Source organism: Myxocyprinus asiaticus, chromosome 6 (genome assembly GCF_019703515.2).
Source record: "Myxocyprinus asiaticus isolate MX2 ecotype Aquarium Trade chromosome 6, UBuf_Myxa_2, whole genome shotgun sequence".
In the NCBI taxonomy this organism is placed as follows: Eukaryota; Metazoa; Chordata; class Actinopteri; order Cypriniformes; family Catostomidae; genus Myxocyprinus; species Myxocyprinus asiaticus.
The window spans coordinates 51758658-51771689 of NC_059349.1; the positions used below are offsets into that span (position 1 = coordinate 51758658).

The 13032-nt window shown below is 36.0% G+C and overlaps 1 protein-coding gene across 1 annotated transcript in view; it reads right to left on the reverse strand.

Annotated features, from left to right (window-relative positions):
- Positions 1-492: 492 nt before the first annotated feature.
- The window catches only part of LOC127442514 (potassium/sodium hyperpolarization-activated cyclic nucleotide-gated channel 2-like), an 86524-nt gene continuing 73984 nt past the window's right edge, over positions 493-13032 (reverse strand). Inside the window, exons 8-9 of the mRNA XM_051700615.1 lie at positions 7222-7386; positions 493-3808 (exon numbers count right to left, since the gene is read on the reverse strand). Of these exons, the coding sequence (XP_051556575.1) occupies positions 2829-3808; positions 7222-7386 (1145 nt within the window). The 3' untranslated portion in view covers positions 493-2828. The remainder of the gene's footprint in view (positions 3809-7221; positions 7387-13032) is intronic.

Consider the following 13032-nt stretch of genomic DNA (forward strand, 5'->3'; position numbering starts at 1 on the left):
TTAATTTTTTTACTGCCAAAGCTTACACATAAAATAATTTACAGCATCATATTTACAATTTCAGAGTTCAAGTGAGAAAGAAATTGCAGCAGTTCACAATGAAACAAACAACAAAGTACATTCTTTTAAAGAGACAAATTCGTAAATCAACCCGACAGTTTACATCTGTTTACAATCACCAAACAAACAATTCAGCCATTGTTTAAAGGCGTGCAAACTCAGTCCACTGCCGAAACTTTATAGGCCGTTTATATGCAGCATGTTTTAGATATTCAGTAATTTGTGCAAATCATGATCTATTTTTATTTTATTTTATTTTTTGCGAAAGAAATGGGAGAACATGCAACATTATAAAAATTTCCTGTTTAACTGTAAAATATAGAATTACAAATAGGTAAATATAGAAAATAATATATTTTATAATATTAGTTATTTATTTTATATTTCTTATGCTTATAAGGATATATTTCAATTATTTAAGGTCTACACAGGAACAATCAACTTCTCTGACTTTTACTTTTTATTTATTTATTTATTTTTACATTATTGATCACCGTGACTATAGTTAAAATTACTTAATCACACCACAGGCAATCGCGCTTCCGGGCTCTTTTGAGCAGCAGATTTCAATGGTGGATATGGGCAGCGCTGACGTTTTAAAAATGTTTTAAGCATTATCATGTAATAATGTTTGTTAACGTTAATAAAACTTATTATAAAGGGATATCTATGGTTTAAAGTGAAGAAACTATGTAGGTTATTTCTGAATGATCACAAATACAAGTTATAACTTGATTCAATAGGCCAGTATGATTTTTTTGGACATGTAACCCTAACCCTAAAACTACCATCAGACAAACAATATACGTCTTTACTGCTTTAATTATTAAGCCACATACAGTAAATAATATATCTTCAATATCATCATATTACGTTCAAAACTAATCAGCCATTTTCAATTTAACAATTGTTACTGCATTCAAAATAAATGCGAACACATTATTTTAGCAGCATGACATTATTTTTGTTCGCATATCCTTTCACAAACAGTAGCCTATGTGCTGTGATGGTGAAAACGGGGTTTTGTTCTTCACGTAAGACCTTCCATGGGTTTTGTTCATATAAGTTCAAGATATTTGACCTCATATCTGTCACAGAGATTGCACTTTGGAAATTAAAAACAGTGGTTTGCAATCGGAGTTTGTACAATTCCTTGTGAAAAGCTGAAATCTGTCAAAAGCAGCTGCGGGGTAAGTGGGTCTCATTCAAGCAGACGCGATGTCAAATCCTGAGTTTATCCTGATCCATCGATCCTGATGGAATTTTAAAGAAGCCCAGATCTCCAATAATCTTTCGGAAACGTGCTTTTCAACCCCAATTTTTGGGAATTTTCTGCTCAGTTTAAGCAAAGTGCTCATAGACAGCTGTTGTTTTCTGCGCTGCCAAAAAAACCCGGAAGTGGTGGAGCAGAGTGTTTGTTTTTAAACAGTAACTTCATCTATAGCTATTCCCAACATGTTAAAAATCAATCGAGAGAAATCTATTACGTAATAAAACCTATTTCCTTCATCAAATTACACTGAAACTTACGACTTCCGTAGACCCTTACAAACGTAAAGCAAAAACAATTACGTTTACATAAACTCTAGAAAACGAAGACAAAAGTTGTGTCACCTAATTCAGCGCCTTAAATTATGAAGTTTTAAACATTCTTGAAATAACACTGAATAAACTGCTAATGCTGCGATATGATGTTTTTATATAAAAAGGCAGAGTAAGAATATTGCAGGATTATATTGCATGTACTGATCAACACGGATCACATAAAACAACACGATTATTTTGGCTTTCCTCATTTTTCTGTTTGCTTATTTAAACGCGAACACCAATTTCTTAACACTCATGTGCAACCTTGATGCAGTGAAGTATTGCCTTTTTCAAGTAACCCACTCAACAAACCAGACAAAACAACATAAAAATACAAGCATTCCACTACATGTGTATTACACTCCCTTTTGAGAAAACAGATTTATAGATAAAATAAATGATAAGCATATATGATCAAGCACACAAACAAATACACACGTACACAAACACACAAACCATGAATATGGCTTCTAAACTTGGAATCAAGGCAGTTAAATTGAGGACATTTTCATTTGACTTGTTTTTCTCAGTTGACACAGACACAACCAAAATTTGTGTTCGAGCTTAACTTTGGTTTTCGAGTAATTACAATTATTTTTCAATTATAACATTTTACCTTTTATCCCTTCTTATTTACATTTAGATATAAGATCGACCAGCGGTCCATAATCCTTTTTCATTGATATTTTACAAGAATGTGAAAGAAAGTTAATTAGATTGCTACAAGTAGAGCCTCTAAAGAAAGAATGGAGACCGTCCAAAACACTTTTGCAAAGCGTTAATTTCCTCATTGTCATTTCTTGCAAGTCCTTGATTTTCTTGTTGTCGCAGCCCAGGCCCGATTGCATTGTATGAACTCTATGGAATACACCACATAAAACACAACAGGATATCTCCTCTTCACTCGGGACAATAAAGACAAATATATCAAGAAGCTTTGGAAGCTATACAGGGGTGGCGCTAACTACACGAGCAAGTGGAATCGAGGCATCCAACCTCGTCAAACTATTTGTAGCGTAGACTTTAAAACTAGTAGTGGTAAGTCTACTGATTCCCATGAAAAGCCACCAAGCTTACCTTCTCCATGGTGGCTCCTAAGCGTACAGAACTCGGGTAGAGCCTGGGCAAAAACAAACCAATTGAGACTCACAAAAGTATCACAAACAGTCCCGGAGTTCTCGTCAGAGATTGGACGATAGCCTGGATCTGGCTGTGTAGTCCGTCTCAGGAAGGCTGACTATGGAATCTTTCTTGCGTATTTTGGAGTCCACAGGTGCCGGTCCTACCACGCCAGGTGGAGTACCTGTAGGAGGTGGTGTGGATGGGTAATTTACAACCGCTGCTGCTGCTGTTGCCGCTTGATGGGGTAGCGTCACTCTCTGAGGAACTGCACTCATAATTCCAGAAGGCCCGGGGATGGCTGGATGAGGTGGTTGTGGAGTGCCAATCGATGTAGAGGAAACGTGAGTTGATGGCGGTGGGCTCGGTGCAACAGGTGGAGTGCCATCTTGAGGCAGAGAGGGCTGGGAAGCAGACAGAGCTCTGGCGTCCTGGGTCAAGCTGCCCGTTTGGTGCAATGGGTGGGAGCTCTTGAGTGGGGTGGGCCGTGTGGGACTGGGAACGTGCTGTTGGATAAGCGACAACTGAGAGCCGGAACGGCCACCCATTTGGCCACCACCATACTGGAATGTGCGTCCACCAGTTGCCGCTGCTACTAGCGGACTTTGCACCGGCGTACTCGCCAAAGCTACAGCAGCAAGCGCTCCAAATGGTACCGAATTCGGTGGCTGCCCCTGCTGGGGAGAAATGGCGACTGGGCTGGCAAGGTTTTGTACCACCTGGAACCGTCGGACCATCCTGGGTGACTGCAAGGTGCTTGGCCCTACCATAGGGCCTCCAAACTGGGGACAGAAGCTCATCGCGACCGCCTGCTGGAGGGAAGCAATGGCAGAGCTGCCCTGTGATTGGCCATGTGGTGCGAACATCCCGCCGGGGATGGACGGCGTCATGGACAAGGCACGTGGACGTTGCAGGTCTATCAGCTTCACCATCTCACGGTCGTACTTTACAATCTCCTGGATCATCTCGTTCTCATGGTTATTCAAGATGCCAGAGTTGAGGTCGTGCTGTACTTTATTCATTAGGATGGAATTCTTTTTTCCTGCAAGGGTGAGATGGATAATTATTTGTATTTTTGTTAATTTAAATGTATTTGAATTATTCACATGAATTCGCTTAAAAATATGTAGAATTCTTCCACTGGCATTACAGTACTTTTAAGTAGCACAAAAATAATTTAATAAAAAATCTACTGAATCAAGGTCTAGGGACAAAACTGGTTTGAATGGACACAAATGACACATGAAAATGATGACCAGTTCTAAGGGGGTCTGGTCTGCGAAACGATCAAGGGGCACTCCACACACCACCACCCATTAAAATGTGTTATCTTTGGGCAGATGTGTGAATGGCTTTCGCTGCAGATGGCACATGGGTGAATGAGCATTTGAGAGTATTTGAGTAGATTTGATTCCTTTTGCAGATTAACAAAAAAATAAAAAAATCGCATGGAATGGTCTTGCACACCGGTATGGTCACGTTGAATACTAACTGAAAAATGTAAAAAAGTAGTAGGTGGAGCTTCAGGTCACACATACCGATGATGTGGACCAATGGCAGTAAAAAGGTGATTAGTGGTTAGAACCAACCACCGAAATAAACTCAAAAACACCTTTTTGCCCAGATTTTGTTCTAAATGTCGTCATACTCGTTCGTTCTTCGATTTCGTATGAAGTATATCTGGGCCTTAAACATACAGGTCCCCCACCAAAGATTGCATCATAGTACCAGCACTGATGAAAAGTAAAATTTCACAATCTGAATCTATTTAAACTCATTAGTAGCCAACTGACATGTGTTTTCTATTAATGACAAGTGCCAATATTGGGAGAACATGGTGGACAATGCCCAATATAATGCGATATATTTATTACAATATAATATTGAATGATAGTAGATATACAAAAAAAATTTAACTTACTTAAATTAAATGTATTTAAATATATATATATATATATATATATATATATATATATATATATATATATATATATATATATTTTACACAGTATTTACTTATAATTAAAAAAAAAAAAAAAAAACACAGCACACCAGACAGATTATCAGCAGGTGTGCAGGAAAAAACACTGAAGTAAATCATTAAGAAAAAAGTCCCACACAGTGCTGCTTGTGAATAGTGAACTATTTATTAATACAACAGTAAGTGTTTCAAAACTTTTGACCGGTAGTGTGTGTGTGTGTGTGTGTGTGTGTGTGTATATATATATATATATATATATATATATATATATATATATATATATATATATATATATATATATATATATATATATATATATATATATATTTAAGCAATATCACACGAGCAAGAGTGCGATATGGCACAAATCAAAATCTGGAGTTGCTGGTTCAAACCAAATGATGCATCCAAGCCTCTCAGAAACATTAATTCAGAACTACTAGTATCACAGCTTGGGCTGTTTCTAACATGTAATTGGAGAAACAAGGATGTGTGTGTGTGTGTGTGTGTGTGTGTGTGTGTGTGTGTGTGTGTGTGTGTGTGTGTGTGTGTGTGAGAGAGAGAGAGAGAGAGAGAGAGAGAGAGAGAGAGAGAGAGAGAGAGAGAGATGGAGCGTGTGTGATTATCTGTTGATGATGCTGAAGTCTGTTAGTCAGCTTTATGAAGATAATGTCATTTTGGTGAAGTGCATCCTATATTCTCAGTGGAAAAATAGCCGTCCAAGCGGGGGTATTCCTCCCTATTTCGTGGTAGTTGGTGCGCAAGTGTCTTTCACTATAGAAACCGTAATGTCCTCCGTCATTTTGTCCTCTCCAATGTGGAAAGTCCGGTAAGAGGTAAGCACCTTGAGTTTGTGTAATTAATCAGTATTTTGTCTCTTAGCTGTGATAAACCTTAATGCTGAAGTTGTTAGTTTAAAGCCGTTTAAGGCTATTTCCTAGCTTTAGTAGTATAGTAGTAATACGAGCAATCACGGAAGTGCTGTTGAATATAAACACTGAGTGACACTGACTCACTTCACATCACCAACTGGCTCACATTACACACAAAAATGGTCTTTTGCCTCCACCTGCTGGCTAAAATATATAATGTCACAAAATTAAATGTAAAGAGACATATCTCTAAACACCTCTGCACTGCTCTTACACTTCAGTTTACAGTGAAGCGTCCGAGTGATGATAGTGTGAGACCACAGCACTCATGGAACGTCTCTTGTCCAATCAGATTCGAGAACTGGAACTAACTGTTGTATATATATATATATATATATATATATATGAAAACGTGCATTATACATTGACAAGGCTATCTGTAGATTTTGGAACTGACATTAGGTGGAATAAGCACTTCTGGTGCCAAATTAGTTTGCAGTCTTCATCCAAATACATTAATCAGCCAAATATTGTCCAATTAATTGGCCTGGCTGAGACAGTATACCAGCACATCACTAATTACAAACATGTCTTGGTGCATTGTTTTCATACTGTACTTTCAAAACAAATCTTTAAAGGATTATTCAGGATTAAATACAGCTTAAAGGTGCTGTAAGTGATTTCAGCTGTTCTACTTCCACGAGACTGAGCCGTTGAATTAGCCACGCCCCCTCTTTTCAAAACCCTGCACTCCAAAGATAACAAAGAAGCTTTATTGAAACTGACATCATCCAGAAACAGTTGTTTAAAACAACAGCAGCAAAATAGCGCCCTCAACAGACAACTGTTATGAACAACATGGCTTAAAAATGGCAGTAAGCCTCAAATATTCGCTGCAACTACAATACTATGAGAATGAGCAAAATGGTTGACAGGTAAAAAGCGCCAATGTCCGCGGCCCATGGACACATTTTTGTTTGCTGTTTATAAAGTCTACAGATATCTCAGGACACTTATTTCAATAATATCTTTAAGGGAGTAATAACATTATTTGCTTACCTTTCCATTAAAAAGTAGCACTTTTAAATGCAGCTATTAACAGCATCTGTGGTCTGTTGTTGATTAATGAAAATAATAATATTGACTGGTTTAGTATGTAAAAATGAGCAAAAAATGCATTTGCAGTAATGTACTTACAATGGAAGTTTAGCCATGAATAAATGTTAAATTATCACAACGTTTCAATAGTATAACACTGAAAAGGAATTCCCACTGCTAAAAGGACAATTTAGAGCTTTACAACTCAAACAACAAACATTTTAACAAAAATACCAGCTTCATATTTCTGCTTTTAAACCCTCCAGTATGCTTGCCTCATAGACTTTCATTGTACTGTAACTGATTTACTGGACACACGTTTCCTTTTTCCTGAGACAAAACTCAATATTAAATGTAGTAATTGACAACATGCTTCAGATATTGTCGATAGAGTCTCAGCTGTATTTAACCCTGAATAATCCTTTAAGACGTTTTAAATGTGAGAGTTCACATACTGTAACTGTCCTTTCAGAAACTTCAGACAGCGTTTCTAGTTTTGCTTACCTAAGCGGTCCAGTCGGTCAATGGCCACGGTCTCAAACGCCCTCCTCATCATGGGGTATTCCTCCAACACCTCATTAAAATTATCCACGGAGAGAGAGTACAGCCGACAGTAGGTCTCTGCTCGCACGCTCGCTGTGCGACGACCTCGCGTCAGCAAACAGATCTCTGATAGGGAAAGAGGCAGTGAAAGTCACACATTTCAACACAGTAGCTATGTTTCCATCCAAACTTTATGTGATACATTCAGCAAAAGATGCCTTATGTCTGGAAGCGAAAGCGTGTCAGACAGTTCTGGGAAGTAAAAGTAGCCAATTGGGATGCACCGATATGGGATGCAAATATATGAAAATGTTTGACTGATACCGATGTTAAAAAAAAAAACATTTTAGGCCGATAACGTTACAGATATTTTGCCACTTATCAAGGATGCACCAATATGAAAATGTTTGACTGGTTTTAAAAAAAATAGGCCGATAATTTTACCGATATTTTGCAACTTTATAGGGCTGCACCAAAATGAAAATGTTTGACCGATACCAATTTTAACAAAAATTTAGGGCCGATAACGTTACCGATATTTTGCCACTTAATAGGGATGCACTGATATCAAAATATTTGACCGATACCGATTTTAACAACAACAAAAAATATAGGCCAATAACGTTACCAATATTTTGCCACTTAATAGGGATGCACTGATATTAAAATGTTTGACCGATACCGATTTTAACCAAAAATTATAGGCCGGTAACGATACCGATATTTTGCCACTTAATAGGGATGTACTGATATCAAAATATTTGACCGATACCGATTTTAACAAAAAAAAAAAATATAGGCTGAAAAAAATACCAATGTTTTGCCACTTAATAGGGATGTACTGATATCAAAATGTTTGACCGATACCGATTTTACCAAAAAAAAAAAATATATAGGCCGATAACGTTACCGATATTTTGTTACTTAATAGGGATGCACTGATTTGAAAATGTTTGACCAATACCGATTTTAACAATAAATTATAGGCTGATAGTGATACAGATATTTTGCCACTTAATAGGGATGTACCGATATCAAAATATTTGACCAATACCGATTAAAATATATATATATATATAGGCCGATAACATTACCGATATTTTGCCACTTACATTATTTTGTCATCAGATCAGCAAAATAACTCAGGAATGCTTAAAAATGTACAGTATAAAGAGGTACAAAAGCCTTTTTACTTTTCCAACAATAAATAATTTCCAATATATTACATTTCTGATATCTCAGAAGTCAAAGTCTGCTGGTTTTAAAGCATTTTGGATTATTAACCTCATCATGTAGCCAATAGGTAAGTGCTGCATTCACAACTGTCATGTCCTGTTATGCCGTTTTTTCCGCATTAACGTGAGAACAAGAATGAATAAAAATAAAATATTACATTTTCTTAGGAGTGCCAGCCCTTTTTGTGTCTATTATTATTTCTGGATTGTGCATTTAAATTCACACAGTTTTTACAAAGTGTGTTATAAATTATTTAGAAATAAACCATCGTTTTTCATATCAGCGTTTTCATTCTTATTACCGATATGCCGATGGTTTTAATTTGGTCAATAATTGGCTGATAAATATCAGTAGCTGATACATCGGTGCATCCCTAGTAGCCAATCATCTTGATGACAGGCTTTGACATTTCAGAATAACCAGAGCAACATTTGAGATGCTATCCCATGATGTTGATGATATTCTTTGTGAAATTATGTATTCACATGGCTTGTCGAGGCAAAGTCACATTACTTTTTTGATGCACATCTATAATCCTATATAAATTCTATGGGAATATACAGGTATTTGGTAAATTTGTTTCCATCGTAGTTTATGTGCATGCTCTCTTACCGAATAAGAAAAATTATCCAACTCAACAAAGGGAATTCATTTTTTTATGCAAGTTTTTGGAAACATCTTGGTGTTTCCATCCAGAATTTTTTATGTGATATCCTAATATTTGCATAAAAATATGTGGATGGAAGCCCAGCTAGTTAGAGAACATTTAAGACTAAAGAACATTCCAGAGGTCTAGATTCGCAACTGGTGGGCCAAAAATTTGTTGCGGGTCTGTTTTCCGATTTTAGTTTATCATTGATAACACTTTACAATAAGGTTCCATATGTTAACTTTAGTTAACTAGATTTGTTATCACGAATAACAGTGAACAATACTTTTACAGCATTTGTTAACCTTGGTTATTGTTAATTTCAAAACTTGCTAATACATTTGTATATGTTAAAGTTGTATAGTTAACATTATTGTAATGCAATATGAACTAACAGTGAACAACTGTGTTTTTATAAATTAATGCAAGTAATAAAATGCACCTAGCCATATATAATTGTGCATAGTTACGCTAGCAAAATACACAGTTTCAAAAGTATAGCCAAAAGACGTAAACATTATACATGTTAACATGATTTTAGTGTGATAAAATAGCTTATAGGGTTTACCAGCATTGTGTCATTATGGCAAGGAAGTTGTAATACTGGAAATAACTTCACACATGTAAGGTTAGTAAGCGATTTTATCACACTAACATCATGTTAGCATATATAATGTTTTCAACTTGTGGCTATACTTTTAAATCAATGTGTATTTTTATGTTTATTAATTAGTCCCATTCACTTCCATTGTAAATGCCTCACTGTAACCTAATTTTTTTTTTTTTTTATAATGAGGGACGTGTCGATTTATTAAATTTTTTTGGGGTGGTAATCTATATTATGCCACAAATGCTGTCAATTGAGCGTAACTTGTACTGAACCCGGAATATTCCTTTAATAATTTTGCAGATTGTTTGGTAGTTTCTCCATGTTTCTCCTTCACTCTCACGTATAAATAACGTAAAGTAGTCTTGCCCACCGATAGCTGCGCAGATATACAGCGGTATAAACGGTTTCACAAAATCTCTACCGGTTGACACATTTCCACCATATAGAGTATATCATATATATCGTCATACAGCCCAGCCCAGCCCTACCCACCAGGCATTGTTTCATGGTGATTGTTCAAAGTTATTTTGTGTCTATATTTAGAAGAAAGAAAGAAAAAAAAACACACCCACAGGTTGTCTTAGATTGAATTTACCTCAGACAATATTGGAACATGAGTATGAAACATCTAGCTCTTTAGGATGGGAGAGAACTGTCACGTAAGAGATTACGTAGATAATAAACATCATTCATCGTACAAGTTGTGCGTCATCTTCTGTATTAAACCCTAACCGATCCATCAGGTCCTTTGTGTGTTTGGTCCATTTCCCTGTCTGCTCCCGAAATCAATCCACCAAATCCAATACACAACCTTGGAAGCTTTGGCTGATTTTAGAGAGCCTTGTCATTCCCGCGGTGTTCATCGGGAGCCGTGGTCATTCATCAAATCAAGTATAAATATTTCAAAGGTACGTACGTAAAGGTGAACACACACACATGCACCGGTGTAGAGTCAAGCACTCTTGTGTGGACATACACACAAACTAATTTGCATCTAATTTGCCCTTTCTTTTGATTAAACACACAATCAGCACACACACTTACACTAAAAGTGGTACTAGCTGTAGGAAAGAAGAATTACAAAATAAACCTGTTTAATATCAGAAGCGTCTCCTGCTTCTCAGATGATTCTCCTGAGAAGAAAAAGTCCCCAATAATCTCACATTTGTCTCTAGAGTTTAAGAAGAGATCTCAACAGTGTCTCAAACTGTGCTCACATTTGCCAAGACACAAAAGTCTGCAATCAAAAGTCAGAGATTTCAATATGATTGAATTCTGCCAAAATTAAATTATCTGAGCTATTCTATCCACATTAATTTTATGGCTCTATACTTCAACAATGGTCTCATTTCTATTTGTGTTTCTCGTGAGGAATTTTAACCTTGTGCGACCCTGCGTACACATGCGTGGATGTTGTATTTTGGCTTCGCTATACACAACACATCATTTAAATTCATTTTAACTGACTCATCTCAGTTCTTGAGACACTGTGCTGTCAGTAAAGAGTTAAACTTTTGATGCATAGAGTCATGTGACAAAACAACATGGCGCCGATCACAGCAGAATGTGTCTTTGAGAGAAACACCAACAAAACTACATCTGGTAAGAAACTTTAATACGTTTTTACAATTTCACCTGTCAGAGTCAAAAGATTAGAGTCTCTAGTTTCATCTGATATGCAATTGTTAAAAATTTGAGCAAATTATCCTTTAACGCCACACTGCTAACACAATTTACACTAATGTGCACTTTAAAGCATTTCCTTAGAAATCCTATATTTACTGTACATTATCATATTGAGAATCAATGGGTTCATCCAAAAGCTGAATAATGTTGCTTTCAGAGGTTTTATATGGAATCAGGATGAAAATAAGGAGCATTTCGAACTGTTCTGAGACCAGTGCAGACAGACAGCACACTGGAGGTTAAGTCATTCACTAAATAGGGAGCAAGAGACAATCTTATACTTTTCTATGCAGCTAAATGCATTCACTTCAAACGTCCGACCAAAAGTTCAGTTACAGACTGTAGATGATGTTTGGATCACTCAACATGTTTGGCAGACATGGGACAGTGATAATCAGTACATAGATTCAGAATTTATAATGTATAATTTTATTTTAACATGGTTGGCATTGATTGGATTATGCTGGCCATTACTTTAAATAAGATTTAATTATGCTAATTTCTGATGCAATGTATGTAATGTCTCAAAAACTTGAATAACCAACACTCCTGGAAACAAACTAAACAATTTGATTAAAAAATCTGATTTTCTATAGCTTGGTATTATTTAATATCTCACAACTTAGTCCCGCTGTCCATATATGTGGACAAACATTTTTAGGAAAACTTTATTTTTTTTTTGCTTGTTTATTGGGTTCTACTAGTTACAAATCAAAAAGGAAAATGGAAAATGCACACAGCAGTCACGCTCGGGTCTCAGGAGTTTAAGAGAAACATTTGAGAAAAGTTGATATTACGAGTGTTTCTTCTAAGTCTGGCAATGGCATGTCTTAGCGGATGATTTTTTTTTTCGACTATCAGATTTATGTTATATGAAGGTCTCATTAAAACTGACTTGGAAACTTTTTACTAGGCCTTCATCATTTATTCTGGCATTTTTTAAAATGCCTTTTATGTACAGATGTTACTGTTTTAGCCTTGTCCCAAACCCATACTTTGAATATTAAACTATAAAAATCCATAATAAAAAATAAAAATTATTACATGTTTAAAAGTGAAATAAACATGGACCATTTCAATATCTATTGTGGGAAAATTATTTCTACAAATGTTTCAAAATGATGCCTGTCCCACAGTTGTACTGTCATTTCCACCACGCCAAACTATTTCACCCCTAATAAAGTTTTTTCAAAAGTTAGTGTACTAGTTAACCAAGTGGACAAGAGTGTCAGTTAAGAGCATGCATTAGATGAAATATGAGATGTGATGTTTGAAGAAAACAAAGAAAAATCAAGGTAAATATCACTTGTAAGCAGAATGTTTTTATTGGCCGTCATTTCCAGTCAAGCTGTAATTTTTCCGAATTATGCAAAAAGTGTGAAAATATGATTTAATTGTGGGTATTCAGGATATATAAAATGTTAGATATGAAATAAGACTGACAAAAGAGTCAGACATTTTATTAAAAAAATAAAAAAACGTTAAAAATTGTATTTCCATCACCGTCATTTCCACCACAAAATTCAGTGGAAATGAGGAAATGACAGAGGTAGGAATATTCATGACTTTCAGAAAAAATGACAAAAATCTC